This window comes from Chiloscyllium plagiosum, unplaced genomic scaffold, assembly GCF_037043375.1.
Source record: "Chiloscyllium plagiosum isolate Xiang-an unplaced genomic scaffold, Cpla_swu_hap1 HiC_scaffold_40, whole genome shotgun sequence".
In the NCBI taxonomy this organism is placed as follows: Eukaryota; Metazoa; Chordata; class Chondrichthyes; order Orectolobiformes; family Hemiscylliidae; genus Chiloscyllium; species Chiloscyllium plagiosum.
Window position 1 is genome coordinate 18,212,389 of NW_028270178.1, and position 27,023 is coordinate 18,239,411.

The 27,023-nt window shown below is 39.5% G+C and overlaps 1 protein-coding gene across 1 annotated transcript; it reads right to left on the minus strand.

Annotated features, from left to right (window-relative positions):
- Positions 1-6,426: 6,426 nt before the first annotated feature.
- LOC122544081 (putative G protein-coupled receptor 139) lies at positions 6,427-24,870 on the minus strand. The gene is made up of 2 exons (XM_087981694.1): positions 24,782-24,870; positions 6,427-7,685 (listed from the first exon to the last, which is right to left on the minus strand). Exon 2 carries the CDS (start codon positions 7,675-7,677, stop codon positions 6,772-6,774), a length of 906 nt encoding a protein of 301 aa, XP_087837820.1. The 5' UTR covers positions 7,678-7,685; positions 24,782-24,870; the 3' UTR covers positions 6,427-6,771.
- Between the last annotated feature and the right edge of the window lie 2,153 nt (positions 24,871-27,023).

The following is a 27,023-nucleotide window of genomic DNA, read 5'->3' on the forward strand; positions in this document are numbered from 1 at the left end:
GTGAGTTTGAAAATTATACACATGATAGGAAAGAGAATGTAGGCGTGCTTCGAGTCAACATAACGTATACGTATCGTAGTGCATTGACAGCATAAGGCCAAATGCTTTTAAAAAATGAAGCCATGTGCATATTGATGCTTCATTGCTTTTAGCGGTGGAGTTATGACAATACGATGGCTTTAAGAGATGTTTGCCTTTTTAAAAAAAATTAACATAGACTAAGTAAGTGGTCTGGGAAGTCTGCTCTAAACCAATAAACGATTTGAGAGGACATTTTCTTTTCAAGGAAGTGGAACAATACACCCAGCCAGAATGGTTGAGTTCAATGTAACATATATTTGAGATGTTACATTTTAACTTTCTATTGTTTGCTACGGTCTGGCAGCTAGGTGCCCAAGCTCTTGCTCGTGCTCTTGTTTCAACTAATCTTAGGTTCTCATGCTGCTGCTAGATCGCATGTTAAACAGTTTATTTTACTGGAATTTTACTTTGCCAAAGGTGCATTTTTGCTCTTTGTAGGGTCGGTGTAGACTTGTTGGTCCGAGGGGCTTGATTCCACTCTGTAAGTAATATAATCAGTACCATATATGGATAATGTTGCATTTTCATGAACAATTGGGAGACTTGAAGAAAACTTGGCTGCACGTGCAAACGAGGTTCTGTCTAAATAGTTCTTCACAACAATTACACAGCCATGAATCAGAGAACGGAAAAGAGGCTTGTTTGTCCATCAATGCTGCACCAGCAAAACTACAATTCTACGTGTCTTCATCCTATTTTACTGCACAACATCAGTAGCTTTGCATGTTATTACGCTTCAACTGCTCATGTCAGTACTTTCTGATATTTTTGAGGTTTCACTTCTCAACAATTCTCCTGAGCCATGAATTCCAGACCTACAACTTGCATCTGGGTAAAAAGGCTTTTCCATCGAGTCCCTCAAAGCTCTTGCCTTTCACCTTAATATTATGGCCACGGGGTAGTCTAAAGAATTATACTGAAAACGATTAATTTTCATTTCCCGCATTTTAATGGAATCCGAAGTGTCATTCTTCGAGGTATATGGAGAGTATATCCTTTTCCAATTGAATAATTTCAAGTTAGATAGTTCAATTGTCTGAACGAATGGTTATCAAGATAGTCAAGAAATCATTTTTGGCAGGAATTGGTTTACTCCTGACAGTGATGAAGGACGTGTCAAAATTTGTTATTTTCCATAATTATGAAATATCCAGTTGACCCTCAAAGACACAAACCTTGCAGGAATGCTTTTTGGTTGTTAAGCAATCCTGTGTAGTGACTGGAGAAATGGGGAAATAATGTCTACAACCAGAGGACACTCAAACGATTATCAAATGTGAGGGCAGCTGCAAATATATGTGAGACTGAGATTAATGTTTAATAAGATTTCAAAGTCTATTGAATTAAAGGTTTAGATCCAGAGATTTTAAACTAAAGCTGAGACTGAGGGAGTCCCATGGTTGTTGTTTTAATATTTAGTGTATGTGGGCACCAATGGTTTGGCCAACAGAAATGGGTAATCCAACCGTGGTTCGGAGAGGGCAGCAAAATTTCAAACACAATTGTGTGGAGCTGGAATCACGTGGAGGCAAAAATAGGGAAGTACGGGAATTTTCTCTCCCCAAAAGATGTTCGTCAATCAAATTCGATTATGACAACCGATAGTCTACACATTTCCGTCAATAGAATCCAGGAGCTTTCTTCCTCTTTGCATTGCTGGTCACCAAGTGGACTACATTAATTCAAAAAGGCAGCTCACCGTTTAATCGTCAATGGCACCTAAGTACGGGCAATTAAATGCAGCCCAACGAGAGATGCCCATCTAAAAAAACAAATCTCAGTCATATACCCTAGAACTCTGTGGGAAGCTAGGGAACTGGTTGCAGGGGCTCTTACTGAGATCTTTGCATCATTGATAGTCACAGGTGAGGTGCCAGAAGAATGGAGGTTGGCTAACGTGTTGCCACTGATTAAGAAACGTGGGAAGGACAAGTCAGGGAACAATAGACCAGTGAGCCTGACGTTCGTGGTGGGCAAGTTGTTGGAGGGAAACCCGAGTGACAGGATGTATATGTATTTGGAAAGGCAAGGAATGATGAGGAATGGTCAACATGGCTTTATGCGTGGGAAATCATGTCTCACAAATTTGACTGAGTTTTTTTGAAGAAGTAGCAAAGAGGATTGATGAGGGCAGGGCAGAAGACGTAATCTATATGGACTTCAGTAAGGCATTTGACACATTTCCTCATGGGAGACATATGAGCAAGGATTGATCTCATAGAATACAAGGAGAGCTAGCCATTTGGAAGCAGGACTGGCTCAAACGTAGAAGGCAGAGATTGGTGATGGAGTGCTGCTTTTCAGACTGAAGGCCTGTAACCCAGTGGAGCCCCATAAGGATCGGTGCTGGGTCGACTACTTTTCATCATTTACATAAATGATTTGGATGGGAGCATAAGAGGTATAGTTAGTAAGTTTGCTGTTGACACCAAAATTGGAGATGGGGTGTACAGCGAGGAATGTTACCTCATATTACATGGGAAAATGATCAGATGGGCCAATGGACTGAGAAGTTGCAAATGGAGTTTAATTTAGATAATTGTGAGGTGCTGCATTTTGGAAAAGCAAATCTTAGCAGGATTTAACAGGTAGTGTTGCTGAACAAAGAGACCTTGCAGGGCAGGTTCATAGTTCATTGCATGTGGAGTCGCAGGTAGATAGGATAGTGAAGAAGGCGTTTAGCATGCTTTCCTTTATTGCTTAGAGTTTTGAGTACAGGCGTTGGGACTTACTTCATGTGGCGGCTGTACAGGGCATGGGTTAGGCCACTGTTGGAAAGTGCGTGCAATTGTTCTTCCTTCCTCTTGGAAGAATGTTGTGAAAGCTGTAAGGGTTCAGAAAATAATTGCATGGAGATTGTCACTGTTGGAGGATTTCAGCTACAGGGAGAGGTTAAATAGGCTAGGGCTATTTTCCCTGGAGTGTCCGAGGATGACGGGTGACATTATAATGGTTTATAAAATCATGAGGGGCATGGATAGGATAAATAGTCAAAGTATTTTCCCTGGAGTCGGGGAGTCCAGATATAGAGGGCGCAGGTTTAGGGTGAGACAGAAAGGTATAAATACACCTAAGATGCAACTTTTTCACTCAGAGGATGATACGTGTATGGAATGAGCTGCCAGAGGAAGTGGTGGAGGATAGTACAATTGCAACATTTAAAAGGCACAAGGATGGTTATATGAATAGGAAGGATTTGGAGGGATGTGGGCCAGATTCTGGCAGATGGAAATAGATTGTTTTGGGATATCTGGTCGGCACGGACACGTTAGACTGAAGGGTCTGTTTCCTAGCTGTACATCTCTATGAATCTATGACTCTAAAGCTTCAATATCTGCGACAATAAGATGTAAACATGTGTGTCTAGATGTGTTGTCCTCGAATGCTGGATTACCAACCAAGTACAATGGCAGGACACCAGCACCTCCTGCCTCATTTCTGTTGTCATCTCGATAGAAAATAGCAACACTATTTTCAAACATTACTACTTTTCGAAACTTTCATGTCAAGGAAGATCTATCCGTGTCTCTTACCAGGCTAATAACTATAAACTGTGGTAGAACAAATGAATCAAACTTATCTGACTGGCCCATGTACTTTTGGATTCCCCGTGAAATGCTAAGAATAGGAAAGGAACGCAGTGGGGCAACTATGGAGCATGAGTGACGTTGCTTAGATTGAAATCTGTTTTAAATCGTGCAATTTTAAGCAGAGTTATTAATGAACTTAACTTTGTTTAAAAAGGAAAATTGGTGGAACACCAGGAAGTGCTGTTATAGGCAGGTATTTTTATAATAAAATAACCGATGAGGTGAGAACAGTGCACAACTCTATAATTTTATCGAGGTGGAAATGACGAATATTTGCGATGGCATTGTGAAATGTTTGGAGTCATTAATGAGGATATGCCAATGTTGGACTATGGTGGACAAAGTAAAAAATCATAACGATACTGTGTGAATGTCCAGAAGATGTATGTAATATCATAAGCTTTCGAAGCACTGCTACCTGGTCAGGTGATGGGGACGGTGGCGCACAGGGACAGAATATAAAAATGGAGTGAGATTTTATATCACTTTTGACTTAGTCCTATATGATACTAATATCGCTGACTCATGCTGTGGAGGTGGATACATTGCCGAATATGGCATGCATTTATCAGTTTTGCTGAGGGGAAAATACTCAGATTCAGAAGTGTTTGGCACTTATCTCTGTATTGCTACCCATAATGCCATTAGGGGTAGGCAGGAAAATGTCTAACGATAACTTTCTGATCCATATCTTGCAATTGTTTCGTTCTCTGCGCTTCTTTTGCTACTCTTTATCTCTCTATAAAGATAAAGAACGGCGCAAACCACGATGGAAGTTGAACCGAGGTCCACCAGAACATTACTTGGGTGTTTGGTTAATAATCTATCAATCGTGATATTGGGCCATTGCTTCCTTCTTAAAAAAAAAAACTGCTGATCTATTGTTATGTCTGCATGATTCATGCATTACCGTGGAGAAAGCAAATATAAATTAATGCGCCATACACTTTTGGGATCACCACAATAATTGAAGGTTGGACGTCTTCACTGTTCTTGTCGAGTCAATGTCCATGATTCCACTTAATCAGTTACATTGGAACTTCGGACAGTAATCTGAATTGAATTGTTCGTGTAATTCGGGGAATTGGATTTTGAGAGGCGTCCAGTCGCACAATAACAGAACAGCTTCTGTATCTTTACCACTTACTTCAGAAGCTGTAACAATACCCACGCACATAGCCAAGGAATGTACCATTCTGTGAGTTTTCAGATTTTGTGATTGTTATCTTTCGATTTCCATTAACTGAGAAGTTTGTGCTCTGTGCATTCACTTATTCACAAAACATCACCATGACGTTTTCTCTCAACTGGAGAACATCATCACTGTTCGTTCTCTGAATTTGGAAAATATGTGCTCTCTGAAGGCTAATGTAAAATTATTTGAAGAGTCATACAACAGCCCATTCGGTCCATACATTCGGTAGCTACTATGTTTCCAAACTAAACTCGCTCCACTTAGAATCATAGAATCTGAGAATCCCAACAATGTGGAAACAGGCGATTTGGTGGAGGAAGTGAACATTGACCATCCGAAGAATATATCACCTAGATGCTTTCCCTACTTTATTACTTTACATTTCTCCTCACTCGTGCATCTAGCCTACACATCCCTGAACATTATGGACAATTTAGCATGGCCAATTCACTTATCCTACATATATTTTTACTGTTTGAGGAAACTGGAGCACCCAGATGAAACCCATGCAGACAGGAGGAGAATGTGAAAAGTACACACAGCCAATCGCCCGAAGGAGCAACCAAACCCGGGTTTCTGGCTCTTGTCTGCACTTGACCCATATCCCTTCAAACATTTTAACTTCTTCAAAGAACAAATGCTTCAAGCATTTATTCTGGCAGTTCCTTCTGCATATGAACCATTCATGAACAACTCTGTGCATCAGTGAACCCGGGTTCCTGTGCACCCCCGGCCTCAGGATTTTGAGGATTGCGTCTTTTCCTGCAGATTTCCCTCTGTCACCTAATTACTCAGTGACAGTTGTGGCTGAAGCGAACTGGGCCAATTGCCTTGGAAGCTTATTACTCCCACTCGCTGTCACTCAGTGCTGCTTTTCTGGAAATTCTATTGACATGTTATAATTGAACATTATGAAAGGTAACTATCATCCATAACCGTTGAAATGCCTCTGCACCAGTCTATTTCGAGTAATTTGGAAAGCAATATATTATCAGCATTCTGTTTTGTTCTTCAACGCAAGTCTTTTATTATGAAATATTATTTAAAACTGTCATATGCATGCTAAACCTTTAATGACATTTCTGACTCTGCATCCAATATCAAATTTTAGCACAAAATGCATGGACTGCCTCATGTGCATGCGTCACGCCTTTATCTGTGTGGAGAACCCTACCCCATGGAGTATGGCAGGGAAATCTAATAAAGTGAATGCATGCCCCACCTGCCGATCAAACGTCTTTGGTTTATTGGTGTAGAATCTTTCACGCGCAGGTCTTGATGATTTGAATGTGACAAAACAATCAAATAAATGCGTTATTTTGTTTGATATAAGTAGGTCATTTAACATTTTTCATGATACATAGGACATAACTGAATAATTGTCATTATTCTTTTAAGAAGTGGCCTGATTTCATTCTTTTGTTCTTTCAAAGAATATGTGCATGACTGGCCAGGCAAACAATTATGAATCATTCCAAATCGCCAAGATAGTAATTAAGTGTCTAACACATAGCTCTGTGTCTGGAGTCACATGAAGCCAGACCAGCCAACGTGAGCATTTCCATTTCCTAAATGATGTTAGAGGACGATGTGTTTTTATTTTCTGATGTTCGATTATAGTATTCTGGTTTATATTTGTGAATACAAATTCCAGAATATTAATTGGCTGGATACGCACCAGGATACCCAGAACATCCGACGAATTCATATTGGGGCAATAATGCTCAATTATTGCTAGAATATGAATTCGTCCAATGTTTTGGGTATCCAGGTTGGAATCCAGCTATGGAATGCTATCAAACGCCTCTCGTCGTTAAACAAAAAGGAGAAAATAAATTTCAACAGAATTAGTTCGCTAGATATAAACTTTCTGAGGCAGTAGGAAGCATGGAGACAGTTTTTTTTTCACTTTTCCTTTCGATTAACCAATATCAGAAGATATGACCAAGGAAATGTCAACACTTCCTTCAACTCATGTCTGAATTTACTTTGTGTCGCTGCATAAATGCACACATTTGTGCATGAACTCAAATACATTAGCATGTAGCCAGCTTCAGTGGCAATGTAAGCTGGAGCTGCAAAATCACCTCGATAATGTGAGATGTTTGTTATCCTAGTAGATAAAAAGCTGACAGCTGCTGTCAGCCAAAGAAGAATAAAACTGCTTGATATTGTGAAGAGTAGAATTATGGATTTCCTTCGACTCTCCACCTCTTCGTCTCTTTGACACTCAATATTCCGACCTCTAATTGCCCTGCGAATTTTATTGGCGTATAAAATACGTCTAATGGTCAAACAATTGAATAAGAGCATCAAAGAAAATGGAATCCAAGGAACGAAAATACTGTGCAACCAGGAAAATGCAACACCTAGTGGTGAAGTGAAAAAAATCAGCTTGGTGCGACAACCCCACTGTAAATTATCAATGATTTTCTCAGGTTCATATGCAAACAAAAACGGTATGCTCTCTAGGCATACCAAAGCAGTGATACTCATTAAAACTGCAGCCGCTGTCTTCATTGTGCAATACTTTGTTTTCAGCCTCTCACAACATATAGCCACATATCTATCAAATGTGAACATTACAGTGAACCACACTGCCATTAACAAGCTGATTGAGTTCATGTATTTAAATAACATACAAACTCCAGTGTAGGAGAAGAAGGAATGCGTAAAGTGATAACCGAATACGTGATGTACAGTTACATTGAAGATCAAGATCATAAGAGCTGCTATTGCCATGGCCACCATGTAGGTGCAAGTACATTCAGACAGGCCGCAGTTTCTTCTGGAAAGAATTACCATTGTCATCAAGTTCGCTGCAAATGAAATGAACAATCGTTTTAAAGTGAGATCTCTTACAAAACCAAAATAATCTGAAAAAAAATGATGAAGTTAAATTGAAAGGTTTTGCCGCTGACACTTGTGTGCATTGATATTTTTAATATCATATATGTCAAAGTGTTGGAACTTGCATTATAGAATAACAAAGCACTGAATACTCAAAACAGAGGGACTGAACTTTGACTTGTTTCCAGAATCGTCTAGTTAAGTGATTTAAACGATTACATGGATTAAAATGTTCAAGAGCAGTTGTTTTCTGAGTACATTGTGAACTGGAGACTGATGATCTAATCATGACGTCACAATGCAATCCAATTAATATACACAATGGCTATTACACTTTATTCAATTGGTAACTAAATGGACTTTTAAAATACCCAGTGCCAGCTGTCATGAGTAACTGAGATCAGGTTCTGGTTTTAAATATCAAAGAAATGATTTGGCAAACTCTTAGAACAGTAATCATATGATAGCCACGCTAAAGAATAAGCTGCACTATCTAAGACCTATGACTTTACTCGATCCTCTTCAAGTCTCACCACATCTCTCAGCCAAAGGTAGAAAGGCACATTAAAGCAGTTAAGCAATAACTTATGAGGACAAATAGATATGATGGTCCACAGGATCACAGGCACATGGACCTCTATCCGGGTTTGTTTCTGATGACACTGGTGCTTGCAGCTCGGCTCGAAGAAATATAAATTTGAGTCCAAAACTGACGTTATATTCTCTGAGCTTTTAACATATCAATCTTAAGAAGGCAAGTCGGAAGTGTTAGAAGCTGGTAAAATGCCTACATTTAAAAGACATCTGGATTGGTATATGAACAGGAAGCGTTTACTGGGATAGGGAACAATGCGTGCAAATGCGGAACGCTTAGTTTTGGAGATCTGGTCGGCATGGACGAGTTGGGATCGAAGGATTATTTTCTGGTTTGTAATTCTCCATGATTGTCTAACCATTAACCTCTGGCCTGACGATTTCCACCACAGAGCCCAATAACAAGATGAAACTCTCATCTCTCCCTGCCAGACTGACCGTCTTTACACGTGACCCCAGTTTTCATTCAACTTCTGCTTTCAGCTTGAGCGAACGTTTCATCTGCAGTCGATACATCAAAAGAACACTTCCCATAAAAATATATCATGCAAGTAACGTTCATATTTGGCCTCAACAACTAATAGAACCTACTTTTTTTTTCTCTTCTCCTTTCAAATAAACAAATTGCTACTCAAATCGCAAAGGACACCTTTCAACTCTCATCTTGCAGTTCGTACCTTCAAACCAAAATAATAAAAACGAATAAAACGAGATAATGAAAAAATCAGCAAGGTTTCTAACAACAGTTTCTCACATAACAGTTGAAAGCTCTGAAATGTATTCATTCTGAAACGATAATAATTGTGAGATGACAAATGCTGAGCATTTACCTTCAGGATTTGTGCATTCGCACCCGTCATCAATTGTGCCTGAGAAGGATGGTGATCACCTTCTTAATAAACATCTACCAGAATATATGAAAGAGTGCTTGTTTACCATCCACAACATGTCTGCATAAGGTCATTGCAAGTTTGAGGAACAAGACCTCATTTTCTGACCAAATTCTGTCCAAGCTACAAAAGAACATTCCATTTTGCTGAGGCACCTTACCGCATTCACGTCTCAACACTGATTTCAACAGATTCAGAGCATATCCTTTGTTTCTAATTTCTTCAATAGACATTAAGTATTCCACATCGACACAAAGATATGTGCAATTTGTGAAGTGTTTGTTTGTGAACTTCAAAACTCTCATTCTCATGCCGATATTGCCATAATCTTGTCAGGACCATAGAATTCCGGTACTGTGGGACGTTATTCAGCCCATCATGTTGACACCGTTTCATTAGATGAGCCTCATTTTCCACTATAGCAGATAACCTTGTACCTTTCCTCACTCCCCACAAACTCCAACTCCAAAATGTATTTATTGCCATCGTTAAGGCCTCCAATGGAATTGCCTCCAAAATAATTTCAAGGAAAAGAAATGCTATGAGAACTCAGACACAAATGTTTTGTTCCTCATTTCATCCTTGCTTATTTCACAGGTCACTGTTAATCTCTGCACTCTTGTTCTTGTTTCGTTTAACAATGGGAACAATTTCTTCCCATCTACATTTTGAAGACCATTCCCGATTTTGAAAAGAACTATCTGCTCACTAAAAACATTTTGCTCACTCATATTTTCACCAAGAAGAACAGTCTTAGCTTATTCAATCGTTTGTCATCACTGAAATTCCTCATCCCAGGCATCATTTCTGTCAATTGTTTCTTCGGTTTTCCCTCACGCCTTCACATGTTTCCCATTATGTGGAAAACATAACTGTGTACAATGTTAAACAAATGTTTTGCACAAGTTCGAACTTGAGTCATTAGTGATGCACTTTGTGTTCTTTTCATGAAGGTAGGAATTCTGCATACTTTATTTTTCATTGCTGAGAAGTCTTATCACTTTCAATAGTATGTGCACATGTGCACCCAGATCGCTCTGCTCCTGCAATCTCTTTTGAGTTTAATGTATCTCAAGACCTGGATAAATTGGCGTCTCTCCTTTCGGACCATTAGTACCAAAAAGCAGGAAACATTCAAATGGGACTCCCATTGCAGAATTCGTTCGCGCCAGCCATCAATTTATGTCCTTTGTTTGTGTCTTCAAACTTTTGAAAAAATTTTACATGTACTCACATGGTAACGGAGGAGACAATTACCAGACTGGGGTCATTGCGGTGAACCAGCTCTCAGATTGGAAGGCAGTGGTAGGGAGGAGAGTCCCTTTGTGGAAACCTTCACGAGGAATGAAATCTCAGACTCCAGAACTGCTAGGGTGTGGGGAGCGGTGTGTGGTTAATTCCCGCCGTAGAGCAGTGTCATGGGGAATTGACTCTCCGAAAGGAGACTGAATCTGGGAGATGTTTCCCAAAATGCAGGGCTTTCACGGGGAGTCGAGTCACAGACTGCAGGACTGTCGCGGGGAACAGAGTGTTGGAGTTGGGACCCGTGCGGGGAAATGACTCTCGGACTGGAAGATTGTCATGGTGATCCGAATTCCGGAGTGGCAACTGGACTGAGATGCGACCTTTCGACTGGAGACAGAGTGTGAAGGTGACTACCTGACTGGACACTGGAGCTGGGAGACGTGTCCCTGTCAGGAAGTTGTCGTGGAAAGACACCAGGAAAGAAGAGCGCAGTGGGGATGTAATTCATTGACTGGAGACTGCAGCGGGGACATGAGTGCTAAATTGTAGGTCTCTCATGCAGAGGTGAGTCTCAGACTGGAATCGGTCATGACAAGGCGAGGTTCACAGTGGACTGGAGGAGAGCCCTCAAAGTTTGAAGACCAGCCTGGTCTGGAGACTTGTTCCAGTGCGGTCGGAAGCTTAAATATATCGAACATTGGGGTGTAATTCTGTTAATTGAGAACAATTTCTTTTTATGTTTGCTATTGCTTCGTGTCCTGGACATTTCTTTTGCTTTTTTTTTCAATTTTATTACATATCTTTACATGTCTATGCGCATGGAAACGAAGATATGCTGCAACTGGTGGCATTCCAAACGTTTCATTCAAGAGCACATGATAATAAAGAACATTCAAAACAGAGACACACTTGTGATGCTGTACAATCCTCTAGTCAGGCCATATTTGGAAGATTGTGAGCAGTTTGTTTCTGCAAGTCATAACAGCTGTTTTGGGCTTGGCCGGATCAACAGAAGGTATACAAAAATAATCCTGGGGATGAAGGTCTATCAACTTTCCTTGTCATTTTCAAACTGTAAATCATCTAGTTATAATCGGCTATGCACTTAACATTCTTATTTGATCTTAGGTAACTTATGATACTCACTTCATCTGCTTCACTGGGTCACAAACCTAGTCCTTTTTGTTCTAAAAGCTGTTCCTTGGCTCAAATATACTCTGTAAGCATGTCTTCCAGTTATACTTTTTTTTAAGGGAGCTTGCTTATTGAGAACTGTTGCACATATTCAGCATATTGAAGTCGTCTTTGGATAGACTGAGTTCTGACAGGGTTATGTTTTATTCTGTTCTTCGTGTTTCATTGTGTAATTTTGTGAATAATTTTTGTCAACCTCACTAACTTAATCGAGGTTTAGTTACGGTACACTTACCGAAACAAATTGCGAAGTTATGGTCTGGGCTCCCTGTTTAAGATTATTTTGAGTGGCCTGGCCTTTTCCATAACAGACTGGGGCCTCCTTATGGAATTTTAAACAGGGAGTGGTAGGGGCCAGTGTCTTTATTTCGGGCGTTGTTTTGATTGTGTAGACCAAGCTTCGGATAGTAATGGCTCTTTAAGTCGCCAAAAGTTTTCTGGATGTGTATCCCGTGCCTTTGGAAGTTTTGCAAAAAATGAATAGGACAAAGCTGCAGGAATTAGCAGAGAAGCTGAAATTTGAACGAGCTGCTTTTTTGAGCAAAGGAGAGTTAATTGCAGCAACTCAGCATTTAAGCTTGTTGGAGAAACCATCCAGAATCTATAGAGATGGCAAGACTTAAATTGAAAATTAAGCAACTTGTGTTAGAGGCGATACATAACGCAAGTGTTCTGAAGAGTTGAGTGTATCTTTAGTAGGGTTAACAATCAGCATTACTGCCGGACATAAAAACCAAGTGTTCTCAATAACACAACAATCTATGTAACAATAGGTCTAATACTCGAGTAGTTCATTGCCTGGAGACAAAAACAACTTCTAATTTGGCTAATCAACTTGACTTATACTTCTAAAAATGCCAATTTCCAATCAAGTTTCAAATTAGTATATTGAAAATATTTTAAAAAAAATCAATGACACAATCCGATGCTCTGGGGTATAAGGTCAAAAGGAGATTGAACCATGGAGAGGAGAAGTGCCAAGTCCTAGCATGTAACAGACCGCTTGAGAAATAAACTCTTTCAAGTACGTTTTTTTTCAATCAGCCTAAATTATACCCCCCAAAATACCAATTTCTAATCATATCTGAAATGACTATATTGAAAATCTTAAAAGGCACTGACGTGATCCAGTGCTCTGAGGTATAATGTTTGGAAAAAAATGAACAGTTGAGAGAGAACTGCCATGTCCGAGCATGTAGTATACTGCTTGAAAAATATATCTCTCTGTCAAGTATTTTTTTTCAATCAGTAACCTGTAAATCAGAAATTCTGAACAAGGAGAAAATAAGACACAGGAAAATCCGAAGACAAGAACTTACAGCTACCTGATTTTGAGATAAGAAGTGTTGTTTTATAAGTCTTAACTGGGAATTTTATCGGACTAGTGCGATAGAAGGGAAGGTAAGAAATAGGATAAAGAAATAAATTGCAAATGCTGGTTACTTAATTATTCTCTGTTATACTTTAAGAAGTAAAGTTGTTAATTTTTACTTTTCATAGTTCTTGGTTACACAAAGATTTACAGGTTACAGCACGGCATAAATATATTGATTTTGCTGGTTTAAATTAAGCAGGAGAATTTACCCCGTGTCGTAATAAAAGGGCCAGCCGAAATGAAACCGTTTCAGTTACAACTAAAGTCAGAAGAGAGGGAAACGAGAGACCAGCAGAAGAGAGGGGAAAAAGAGAGAGCAGAGAAAGAAAAAGAGCGAGCTTTTTTCTTCAAAAACTGACGATCAAAAATGAAAGTCAGCTTAAAAGACTGGCGACCAAGGCTGAGGGTGGTCTTAGTGAAGAATACAGTGAGGATGAGCAAGACCTGGCAGTCAGAAGCCTTGTGCGAAACTGTTTAAGTATGTTCAAGCATTGCTTCAATTTGAGGAGATGGATATGGAGGCTTTTTTCATCTCATTTGAAAGGTGGATGAACATATATAGTGACGAGTTCTACTGTGTGTTCTGTTGATCCAAACGAAACTTGTAGGTAGGGATTGTGAGGTATTCACATCACTTTCAGAGGAGGTAACTGGGGAGAATGAGAAGGTGAAAAATGCTTCTCCCAGAAGCATTTAGGCAACACGTCACGAATCTAATGAGGGACCCTGGTCAAACCTATATTCAGTTTGAAAGAATCAAACAGAGTAATTTCGATAGATAAGCGCTTTCAATGTCGAGCCAGTCTATGATGCTCTTAGTGATATTAAGTTGGAGGATTTCAAAAATTCACTGCCTGAATTAGTGCAAACTCACGCGGAAGAGCAGACGTTAAAACATCAAGGTTCGCAGCTGAAGTGGCTGATGATTATGAGCTGGTCCATTAAACTCGCTTTGAATTCCAGAATCAATTTCAGTTGATGAGGGATCAAAGTTGTGGAAAAGTGAAATCCTCACGTGGAAAGGGAAATGTAGATATCAGTGAACATCATAAGGGTAATTTAGCACAGGTTAACAAAGGAACTTTGATGCGGAAATGACGCTAAAAGAAAACTTTGTGGTTTCGTTGTAATAATGTGGGTTACATAAAATCACAGTTTTGATGGACTAGGAGGGAGCCAGATGTAGGTGAAACAGACAAGCCTGGAAATGATGTTCGACTAGTAACAAAAATCATAAGGGAAGTTAGACAATGGCCTCAAACTGTAGAAGATTTTCAGAGGTTAAACAGGGAGCAAGTGCCGAATCAGCTTAAAAATATACATGCAAAAATATTCACATAGGTCAGGAGCAGTTGGTAAGAAGGTTACAATATTAAGGGACACAAGATCCTGTCAGTTGGTAATGTAAAAGGATCAGGGATATGAACTATTGAGGGACTATTGCCAGAGAAAGTACTGGTAACAGAATTGATGGTGATACAGAAAGTGCACAATTGTATAAAGTGAGGCAAGAGAGTCCAGCGAAGAGAGCATAATTTGTGGTCGGAGTAAACAATAAACAATAGACAATAGGTGCAGGAGTAGGCCATTCTGCCCTTCGAGCCTGCACCACCATTCAATATGATCATGGCTGATCAGCCTAAATCAGTATCCTGTTCCTGCCTTATCTCCGTAACCCTTGATTCCACAATCCTTGAGAGCTCTATCAACTCTTTCTTAACTGAATCCAGAGACTGGACCTCCACTGCCCTCTGGGGCAGAGCATTCCACACAGCCATCACTCTCTGGGTGAAGACGTTTCTCCTCATCTCTGTCCTAAATGGTCTACCCCGTAGTTTTAAGCTTTGTCCTCTGGTTCGGCACTCACCCATCAGCAGAAACATTTTCCTGCCTCCAGAGTGTCCAATCCTTTAATAATCTTATATGTCTCAATCAGGTCCTCTCTCAGTCTTCTAAACTCAAGGGTATACAAGCCCAGTCGCTCCAGTCTTTCAGTGTAAGGTAATCCCGCCATTTCAGGAATTGACCTCGTGAACCTACGCTGCACTCCCTCAATAGCCAGAATGTCTTTCCTCAAATTTGGAGACCAGACCTTCACACAGTACTCCAGGTGTGGTCTCACCAGGGCCCTGTACAGCTGCAGAAGAACCTCTTTGCTTCTATACTCAATTCCTCTTGTTATAAAGGCCAGCATGCTATTAGCTGTTTTCACTTACTGCTGTACCTGCATGCTTACCTTCATTGACTGGTGTACAAGAACACCCAGATCTCTCTGTACTGCCCCTTTACCAAACTTGATTCCATTTAGGTAGTAATCTGACTTCCTGTCCTTGCCACCAAAGTGGATAACCATACATTTATCCACATTAAACAGCATCTGCCATGCATCTGACCACTCACCTAACTTGTCCAGGTCACCCTGTAATCTCCGAACATCCTCATCACATTTCACCCTGCCACCCAGCTTAGTATCATCAGCAAATTGCTAATGTTATTGCTAATACCATCTTCTATATCATTAACATATATTGTAAAAAGCTGCGGTCCCAGTACTGATCCCTGCGGTCCCTCACTGGTCACTGCCTGTCATTCCAAAATGGAGCTGTTTATCACTACACTTTGTTTCCTATCAGGCAACCAACTTTCAATCCAAGTTAGTACTTTGCCCCCAATACCATGCGCCCTAATTTTGCTCACTAACCCTCCTACGTGGGTCTTTATCAAAAGCTTTCTGAAAGTCCAGGTACACTACATCTACTGGATCTCCCTCGTCCATCTTCAGAGTTACATCCCAAAAAATTCCAGAAGATTAGTCAAGCATAATTTCCCCTTCATAAATCCACGCTGACTCTGACCTATCCTGTTACTACTATCCAGATGTGTCGTAATTTCATCCTTTATAATTGACTCCAGCATCTTTCCCACCACTGAGGTCAGACTAACTGGTCTATAATTTCTTGTTTTCTCTCTCCCCCTTTCTTAAAAAGTGGTACTACATTAGCCACTCACCAATCTACCAATCTGCAGGAACTGATCCCGAATCTATCGAACTCTGGAAAATAATCACCAACGCATCCACGATTTCTCGAGCCACCTCCTTCAGTATCCTGGGATGTAGACCATCAGGTCCCAGAGACTTATCAACCTTCAGACCTAACAGCTTCTCCAACACCAATTCCTGGCAAATATCAATTCCCTTAAGTTCAGGTCCTTCAGCCACTGTTACCTCTGGGAGATTGCTTGTGAACACAGATCTGAAGTACCAATTCAATTCTTCTGCCATTTCTTTGTTCCCCGTAATATGTTCCCCTGTTTCTGTCTGCAAAAACTCTCAGCTCTGGAATGCAATTTGTACTTGCAAATTATATAGCTGATTCACTGGTAGGTGTGCTGCCTACCCTAGTTGAGAAGCGAGTGGCGACGCAGGCAACTGAAGACATGAAAAAAGTTTTTTTATGTCCAGGAATTTTCACTGATTGTGTGATCACAACATCACAGAGACACAAGCTGAAGCAAGAGTGATCAAAGAGCAGAGATAAGGAAACTGATGTAGTGTTATCCGATACACTCTTTCATCAGACAAGTGGAACTGAAAAAAAGCTGATTGACTTAAAATAGAAAGATGAGAACTGAGAACAATATATCAAAAGGCATTTACATCGAAGGAAACTGAATGCATTCCTCTGTGTTATTACTTAAAAATTGATGTCTTAATGAGGAAATGGAGACCATCACACTTCCAAGCAGATCAGAGGTGGGCGGAGATTCATCAAATTGTTTTGCCAGTAGGATAAAGAGAGAATTCCAGAGCAACCCCATTATGCAATATCACAGCAAAAAGGTTTGTGGAAGAATTACGTTTTTTAACTAGATAAGGGGTTCCAGCAGAGATCCAGTCCGATCAGGAATCAAACTTCCCATTGAACATATTCAAAGAAGTTATGGTTAACTTGGGAGTAAAGCAATTCAAGTCAACTGCCTCGCGCACAGAATCGTAGGGAGCACTAGAGAGATGGAATCCCACACTAAAGACCATGTTGCGGTCTTATGGTCAGGATTATCTGGATGATTGTGATAAGGGAGTTGCATTTGTACATTTCACGAAAAGCGATGCACCGAATGAGTCGATCTAATTCAGTACACTTTAATTAACTTTTGGGCATGAAGTAAGAGGAGCATTAAAACTCATTAAGGAGAAATTAATTAGTCAGAATTCAGATACACCCATTTGGATTATGTGTCAAATTTTAGAAAACGATTAAATAGAGCTGAAGAGTTGACTATTTAAAAGTATTTAAAAGTATTGCACCATGCAATGGAACAGGAAGCAGATAAGAAATCTCAAATAAGGTATTGTTGTTACTTCCAGTAGTAGGTGTACTTTTAAAAGCCAGCTTTCGTGGATCTTATGAAATCGAGTGGAAATTGAATGAGGTGAACTATTTGATAAGGATTCCAGGCAGGAAGAAATCTCGCAGAATGTGACATGAGAATGTGCTCAAAATGTATTTTTATAGAGAAGGAAAGCAAGAGGAGAAGGTGGGAATGATTCAACCACAGATGGAAGAGTTCAGAGTCCAAGTTCAGGAGATTCTGAGTTGGATATGTTCAAATCAAATTGGCCAATGAGGAAGTTGTCAAAAAGTTCGATATATTATTGAGTTGCCTTCCACAATAAAATCGAAGTGACCTGATAGCGATACGACTATTACATAGGGAGATTTGTGGAAATAAACAGAAGTACTAACCTAATTGTGCATGACATAGAAATAGGAAATGCTGTTCCGATTAAGCAGCGTCCTTATAGGCTTAACCCTCTAAAGTTGGCACGCGTTCAGAAGGAGATAGAGCGCATGTTCCACGATGGCATAATCAAAGTGAGTTACAATGACTGGAGGTCACCCATGGCCATGGTACCAAAGCAAATTGGTACCCACTCGTTACGTGTGGACTATCGCAAAGTCAACGTCATTGCAAAGACTGATGTATAACCAATTCCACGGTTGGAGGACTGTGTCAAATCGTGGGATAATCAACTTACATTTTGATGTTGGACATGCTCAGAGGCTACTGGCAAGTACCTCTGTCAGAGAGAGCAAAGAAGAGCAAAGGTCAGAGACAGCAAACGCCAAATGGGCTATGTCAGTTCAAAGTCGTGCCATTTAATATGAAAAACGCTCCAGCCATATTTCAGAGTCAGATTAGTAAAGTCATTGCCTGCTTACCCAACTGTGTGCTGTGTATTAATGACTTGGTGATATTTAGTCACTCATGGAAGGAACATTTACAGCATTTATCCGATGTGCTCGATCAACTTCAGAAGGCAGGATTGGTGGCAGATCTAGCTAAAAATGAATTTTTCAATGCCCATGTCGCCTTCCTGGGCCATGTTATCAGACATGGACAAATGGCCACACTGGATGCAAAAATAAAATTAATTGAGGAATTTTCCACACCGTTGACAAAAAATAGGCAGCACTACTGTTCCTGAGATTGACTGGATTTTACAGATAATTTGTATCGAACTTCAGCAGTTTGGCTCCTCCATTCACCGAATTGTTATAAAAGGACAAGAAGCTTTAGTGGACTTCAACAGTGAGATTTGTGGAAACTCTTTCTTTCCTTCCAACTTCAACCTGTTACCATGTGGTCCATTTGTACTAGTTTTTAAAGTTCAACAGTGAGATTTGTGGAAACTGTTTCTTTCCTTCTAACTTCAACCTGTTAGCATGTGGTCCATTTATACCAGTTTTTAAAACTTATTGGCACTGTTGTGTGTATTCGGAGCAGCATTGTTAAGTCCAGTTTGGATAGACTGACTTCTGTTAAGGTTCCTTATTCGTGTTTGTTTGCGTAATTTTGTGATTTTTTTGTCAATTTTAAAACTGTAGTCAACCTCACTAGCTTACTCCGGCTAACTTTTACTGGACACTTACGAAAAAATTGCAAATGTATGGTCTGTGCTGCCTACTTTACAATGCTTTGAGTCGTCTTGCCTCGTCCATAACAACTGGGCAAAACTCATGCTCAGACCTAATGAATAATTGGTGAGGCAAGACCATTACATCTTTTTTTCCCTCTATGTTCACTATCAACGCTAATTTTCATATTAGCTTTCTGAATCATAGTCTCAAATCATCCTCGCAAATTCAAGATTTTTGAACATATCTCTTCGAGTCCCTTTGCTTTACATCCCAGAAAGACCATCTGATTTTGATTCCACGTCAATTCCAAGCTATTTAACTCAAAGCATATCTGTTAACCTATACCAGCAGAATATCTATTGATTTGGTGCGTGGTATTCTCAAATTCAACCTGGCAGTGAAGAAAGTTAAAAAAAAGAAAATGATTAATTTGAAACAAAGACAGCCATGCTTTAAGAATGCTTTGTCATGGAATGCCTACGAAGTGCAAGTTGGGCGGATGTATCACTGCAGCGGGAATAGGATACTCTGAGAGACTGATTAATAACTCAGATTTATCCTTGGCCACTTGCTATTTTTACGACATGGAGTAAGCCCTCCTGCTTAATTCAGACCAGCAACACAGAAAATATTTCTCCCATTCAGTAATCTGTGAAAATTCGAGAGTCCAAGAACTATTAAAAGTAAAAATTAAAAACTTTTTTCTTAAAGTGTGACAAAGAATAATAAACTAACAACTATTTACAACTCCTTCCTCGAGTATATCATTTACCTTCCCTTCTATAATACTAGTCTGATAAAGCTCCGCAATTAAGATTTTCCAAAAATTCACGTTTTCAAAACCAACTAGCTGTCAAGTCTTCTATTAGGATTCCTTTGTCTTCTTTTCTTCTTCTTTGCGATTATGATTCACAGGTCACGGATCGAAGAGGGTACCTTTAAGAGATTGGTGGATGCCATTGGCTTGGCAGTTCTTCTTCCAACTATTCAATTTCCCCCAGTCTTGCACTCACAAAGCATCGTTTGTGCCATTGGTTTTTAAGATTGTCAATACACTAAATTCATACATGATTTGGAGTATAGTAATTTTAGGGCTATAATTTAAACTGATTGGTCTACTTCAAAACTGTTTTGTCATTCCCAGACAACCCAGCTAATCCACCTTCTGACCAAGTGTTACATTGTTACCTTATTCAGAACATTGTTGCTGTCAGGTATTCTGCGGGCTTTTTAAATTTTCTTAAAGTTATAGTGCACCCACATCTTCATAACACTCTAGACATAGAGTCCAAGAGCAAACCGTTTCTGTTCAACTTCTGGAAGGAACTAGTTCTCTCTCAGCTGGAATATTGTACTCAGTTAGAGGAACCATATTCTCAGAAGGATATGTAGCTACTGAACAGATTAGAACACAGAACGTAAGAATTTGGAAGAAGAGGAGGCCATTCAGTGCCACAAGCCAGCTCTGCCATGCATAAAACGATGGCTGATCTCATTCTGGCCTGCACTCCAGTTTCCTGGACGATACTTAACACTTGAATTCACTTCTTATGAAAGATTTGCATTAAAGGTTACAAATTCTGTCTGAATCTGTAACCTTTCATTTCAGACTACCCCACACATGGAGACATCGTCTCAACATCTTCTTCATAAATTCCTGGGAGCAGCATGCATCCATCAGTAAGAGCACCTCTTATTCCATCAAACGCCATAGAATGTAAGCTAAAATCCTCACTCTTTCTTATTAAGGCACATGCAATTTCTCTGGAAATTAATCTCTTGATATTCCATTGAACAATGTCCAGTGTCCTCACTCTGTAAGTAAGGGGGAAAAAGCAGTAAGGAATAGTCCAGGTTTGTTATGTTTGTTCTCACTAACATCGTGCACAGTTGCAACAAATCATCCCAATTTTTATACTCTATTCCTTGAGCAAAACATGCCGATATTCAATTTGCCTTCTTTATTACCTGCTATACCTGCAATCTCCTTCACGAAAATTCAGCCATGATGTCACGTCCCTCGACATGAAAGCAAAATTACGACATAGATTCAAACACTCAAGAAAGAAGAAAGTGCTTGATAACTGCAGTGGCCAGAACAAATTGGCACAGTCGAAAAATACTGCACAGGATTGAAATGAGGAGGCATTTCTTTGCCCAGAGTGTGGTGAAGGTTTGAAATTCTTTGTAACTGAAAGTAGTTAATGGCAAAACGTTGAGTGTTTGAAAAAATGCAATTCAGATGGTTCTTAATACTTAGTGGATCAATGGTTGTGAAGAGAAAGTGGAAGCAGGATAGTAATTTGCACGACCAGCCTGAATATGTTGAATATTGCTGAAAGATTCATGGGTTGAATGGCTCCTCACGTTCGTCTTTTGCAACTTTCTATGGAATACATACCTCTTCAGTGACTGTATTGTCAGAATTTGTTGACTGTGTGAAATATTCGGATATTCTTGTCTTACCAAGAATGCCAATGGCTGCAAGGATCGGGTAGTATATTATCTTCATCTGTAGAATCACTGGCTGTGCCATTCTCAGACGAATATCTGCAATGTATCCAGATAGAAGACTTCACTTGCAATGCAACTGAGGACTGGGAATATTCTCTATTTATAGAAGAATCTGTCCCTGGTTGTGGCGGTTTGAACATTGTCAGAGTTTGTTATGATCATTGATGAGATTTTTGCCGCATGATTTAATCCATGAGGAAATGACATGTCTTCTTAACATATGCACCTTTTACGAAAATAAACATAATGAAAATCGTGAAAAAACTACTGTGATTGGTACAGTTCCAAGAAACAGAAATAAGGCATTGAACCATGTCATTTTGTTGGCTCCCATTTAGTTCTGGTGAACACGCTAAATTAATTTATACAGTAATTCGAAAGTTTTAGGCACAGCTTTGAATTTTCCCAGGCATTATCATTTATTAGAGTAATTTATCATTCATCCTGATGAACATCCTTTAAAACTAGTAGTGGAAGCATGTCATAGAATTTCTGATAGACATTAGTGACTGCGGGTCAGGTAGAGCTGTGTAGGCTGAGATTCAACGATTCTTAATCAGGAGGGGATTCATGGTTGTGGGAAAAGAGTAGGAAAGTGGACTTAGGATGTTTCATCAGCTACGATCCTCTTGGATCAAGGGGCCGAATAGCTTATTACAATTCCCATTTAAAATGAGTTTTTAAAATGGAACATTGTTGAAGTTTTTAAATGAAATCAAAATAAGCAAGAAGAAAAAGTGTAAACAGCACCACAAGAATCTAAGCAATGACTTTTCAAGATTAAATTCGAATATTGTTTCGCATGAACAAAACAGAAATCCTGCATGACGTGCTTACTTGAATATTTACCAGATAGAAGGTTTTGATGTGTCTAATACTGGGGACGTGAATGTAAAATGAGGGTAAAAATGTTCAAAGGAGATGTGATCAGCAGGTCATTTAAAACAGAGAGTGGTATGGTTCTGGAACCCGCTGCCTGGATTGATAAAGGAGGCAGATACGGCAAGGGCATTTAAGGTACTTTTAGATCAGCATATGATCTAACAATGGAGAGATATGGACTAAGGATAGGCAGAATGGATTAGTTTGGTATGGCGTCACAAGACCTTGAGACACAGGGCCAGATCCTGCACTGTCCAATTCTATCATCTATGTAGATATCGATTTAATGTCAAAGGCCTGAGCAAAGTTGCAACTTGGTCTCAATTGACTGGATGGTTAGTTTGCAATGCTGAATAAAGCGAAAAAGTCGTTTCCTTAGTGCTGCTGCCATGAAGATTCAACATTGCTTCTTTCCTGAGATGGTGGCACTCCAGTTAAGCCACCACCAGTTGTTTCTCTCTCATGAGAATTCAAGAACATAACAGCATTATATTTATGTAACCTTGCAACCAAAATCCTATTCTATTTATGCATGCAAGCTGTTCGGGTGATTATAGCTCTCGGTGCAAAACAAATAAATTTCCTGGTATTTGGTCATTTCTAGAAAACATGATGCAAAGCAAATGAAAATAAAAGATTGTCCAAATTTAAAGAAAATGCATAAAGCCATTCGATTAAAATTTTGAATGTGTGGAGCAATGAAAAAGTGTTATGGAGAACGTCTAATTTTCATTTGGACACTGTATTCTCATTTGGAAGTGCTTATTTTCGAAGGAAGAACACTTGTTTTGAAACAGGAATTCTGTTTTCTTTCCACATATTCTGCCAGGCCTGCTGACACTTTACAGCAATTCCTGTTGTTTGCGACAGTACTTGCTGTGTTCAAATTGCAATGAATACACTGAAAGTAGCAGTGAAATGAGACAGCTTCTGCAGTGTAACTGTGAGGTGACGGAAGTAGAAATTTAGCAAATTATGATTCTTATGCTATTGGATAAAGTGATCCTCAAGATTTATGTCAGCTACTAACAGCATGGGCAGAAATAAATGCTACTTCTAATCTGGTAAAATTGGGGAATGAGAGGACATTTGTCAAACGGTACCACTTGTGATATTATGTAGCTCTCAGTCCATTGCTCTGCATTGTATATATCCCAACAATGCCATCTTGAAATGGGAAATGACAAGCAACTGACAGCTGGAATCATCCTTTGCATGTTGTTAGGCTTGACGGTCTGACATTAACAGTGAAATATGTTTCTTTGGGTTATCACGAGTTTTAAATTGTTGCTTCCTTCATTAATTATCCTATTTTTGTAGATTCCTGTGACTAATCTCTAAGTCTAATAGCATTTTTTTTAAATTGTAGAATATTTGTAAGCAGTTTTAAATGAATGTAGAAATTTAGTGAAACGTTATCAAAGAAAGACATTTTTTGTTAAAAAAAAACAGACTGATATCGGGTCAAATCATGGCTGTGATTCCTGCAGGAACTGTGACATCAACATTTATTAACTACTATTGAAGTTGAAACAATCTAGGATGGGGGACACGGATATTATTTTCTTCTCTTCATTTATCTACATTATGCAAACACGCCAGAGAATCTTAGTTTCACATAAAATACGAGTGAAATTCTATGCTTACCTGCTAATAGGAATTCTCAATCATCTCCTTTTCATATTTAATAACTTTACAACGAACGCACAGGATTTCAGAAGATTCAAAAGCTCTCTTCTGAATTTCTTCTGGACCACTACATAAATGCATGTGTTTGAATAGGATATCAAATGCGTTAGCGTGGCTTCAGTTTGGTATGCCCTAGACTTTGGACTTGCAATATCTCCTTGGTCGTAAGAGGGATCTGTCAGTCTGGTAATTACAAGGTATATCACAGCTGACATCCATGACAGAAAGAAACTTCCCAACACGACACACAGTAAAGCAAGTTTTTTGTTTGATGCATTAAAGTAAGATCACGTTGATTGCCAATTCTGTGACTTCGAAGTACTCTGCTTCCTTTTTTTGCCATTATATGTCTGATTATGAATGAATTAATCAAGGAAATTTGAATGAAAGGATACCAAACTAAGTAGATGTCGTAAAACTAGATGTACACTACTCCTGCAATTTAGGGAAGGAATATTATCATTTCACCCCGTTAATAAGTTGGCCACATTCATATGGAAGGAAAATGGCGATATTCTTAATAAGCATGATGGCATAGATCACGGTTATAATTTCCATGATACAGTCCCTTGATTGAAATTTCGGTCAGCGATAACCACAAAGCCATCAAAAGTGAAGGCGACTGTGAACCAAATTGATAAATTGAACATAACAATAGCCAGGTAGACAGTCAACTTGCAAATATGCTAATGAGACCAAAACGACACTGGAAAGTGATACACAAGAATACGATTAACTATGAAAATACTGATTATAACCTGCAGCTCTGCTGTTGCCATAGCAAGCATGTATTTACAGATGCACTTCGAGAGTCCACATTTTCCACGCACGGGAATTAAAATCATCATCATGGTCGTTGTAAAAAAGACACGGAAGAGGAATATTGACTCAAACATTTTTTTTCCTTTCCAGAATAGAAACATAGAAATGAAACATTAATTGTAATTCAAGTGACTATACAGGATTAAAAACAAAAATGTGGAAGCTCCTGACTGCCTAACATAGTAATTAGTAAGCGCAATCTGCCTCAAATGACAAACATATTGATGAGCATAACTTCGTTTTGTTGTCACGAAAGCGTTTGTGGAAATCATAGAGGCAAAGAGGATTACAGCAGTGTAAAGGAACCTTTCGCATATCAATTCTTCACCAGTCAAGAACAACTAAGTAAGTATTCTAATCCCAATTTTCAGCACGTGCACCACAAACCTGGTATGTACTGGCATTTTAAAGCTAATCTGAATTTTTTTAAGAGTATGAGGGGTTCAGACCCTTACACTCTCAGAAGTATTGACTTCCAGATTTCCATCACTATTTTAATGAAAATACTTTTTCATTTCATTTCCTCCAACACTTCAGCCCTTAACTTACATCGAGGTCACATGGTAATTAATACTTCTAATAATGGAAACAATTTCTCCTGGCCTACTTGGTTATGCCTCTCATAAGTGTACACTTTTGATGCATGTCCCCATCTAATCTCTTCTGCTGTAACGATCTGACTAATCTCTTTTCATGAGCGACTCTGACGAGCCCAGGCATCATTCTTGCAAATCACTTTGAATCCTCTCCATTGCAATTATATTCCCCTAATTATGCACACTCTGGAACGACATACCACTGAAAATTTCCAATGTTAGTTTGCCCATTTCATTCTCGGATTTAGCTTAGCGACAGGAAAGTTCTGTCAAAAATATCCTTCCACAATGAAGACTGAATTTCTCTTTTTGCTATTATAATGACCATTCAATAAAAAATGACCCAAAATTGGGCTGCACGGAGGCACAGTGGTTAGCACTGCCCCTCAACAGCGCCAGGGACCCGGGTTCAATTCATGCCTCGGGCAACTGTCTGTGTGGAATTTGCACATTCTCCCCGTGTCTGCGTGGGTTTCCTCCCACAGTCCAAAGATGTGCAGGTTAGGTGAAATAGCCAAGCTAAATTGTCCGTAGTGTTAGGTGAAGGGGTAAAGGTAGGGGAATGGGTTTGGTTGGGTTGCTCTTCTGAGGGATGGTGTGGACTTGTTTCCACACTGTAAGTAATCTAATCTAATTTAGCTTCGACATAATTATTCTGGATTCGTGATTTACATTACATACAGATGGAGAAGTCATAAATCACCAAGCAATTGGATAAATTTAAAAATCTGTGATGTAGTCCTGTCGGAATGATTCGTCCTCCACAACGTTGCCAAGCCTTGTGCCATTGTGTGCAGACAACAAGAAAACAATTGTTCACAGATATGAAGAAATTTAGTTACCATGTGAAGTTGGAACTAATAGTGTCACTATTTGTGGAACAAAGGAAACTGGGGAGATATTAAGCTGATATGTTAGAAAATAAAACATAGAACAATACAGTGCAGAACAGGCCCTAAGGCCCTTGATGTTGCGCCGACCTGTGAACTATACTCAGCTCGTCCCCCTACACTATCCTATCATCATCCATGTGCTTATCTAAGGATTGTTTAAATCTTCTTAATGTGGCTCAGTTAACTACATTAGCAGATAGGGCATTCCATGCCCTTACCACTCTCTGAGTAAAGAGCCTGCCTCTGTCATCTGTCTTAAATCTATCACCCCTCAATTTGTAGTTATGCCCCCTCGTACAAGCTGATGTCATCGTCCCGGGGTGAAAAGGACTTTCATTGTCTACCCTAGCTAATCCTCTGATCATCTTGTGTATCCTTATCAAATCCACTCTTAGCCTTCTTCTTTCCAATGAGTACAGACCCAAGTCTCCCAGCCTTTCCTCATAAGACCTTCCCTCCAGACCAGGCAACATCCTGGTCAATCTCCTCTGCACCTTTTCCAATGCTTCTACATCCTTCCTGAACTATGGCGACCAGAACTGTACACAATATTCCAAGTGTGGCCACATTAGTGTTTTGTGTAGTTCCAGCATGATATTGCGGCTCCGGAACTCAATCCCTCGACGAATGAAACCTAACGCACGGTATGCCTTCTTAACAACACTATTAACCTGGCTGGCAACTTTCAG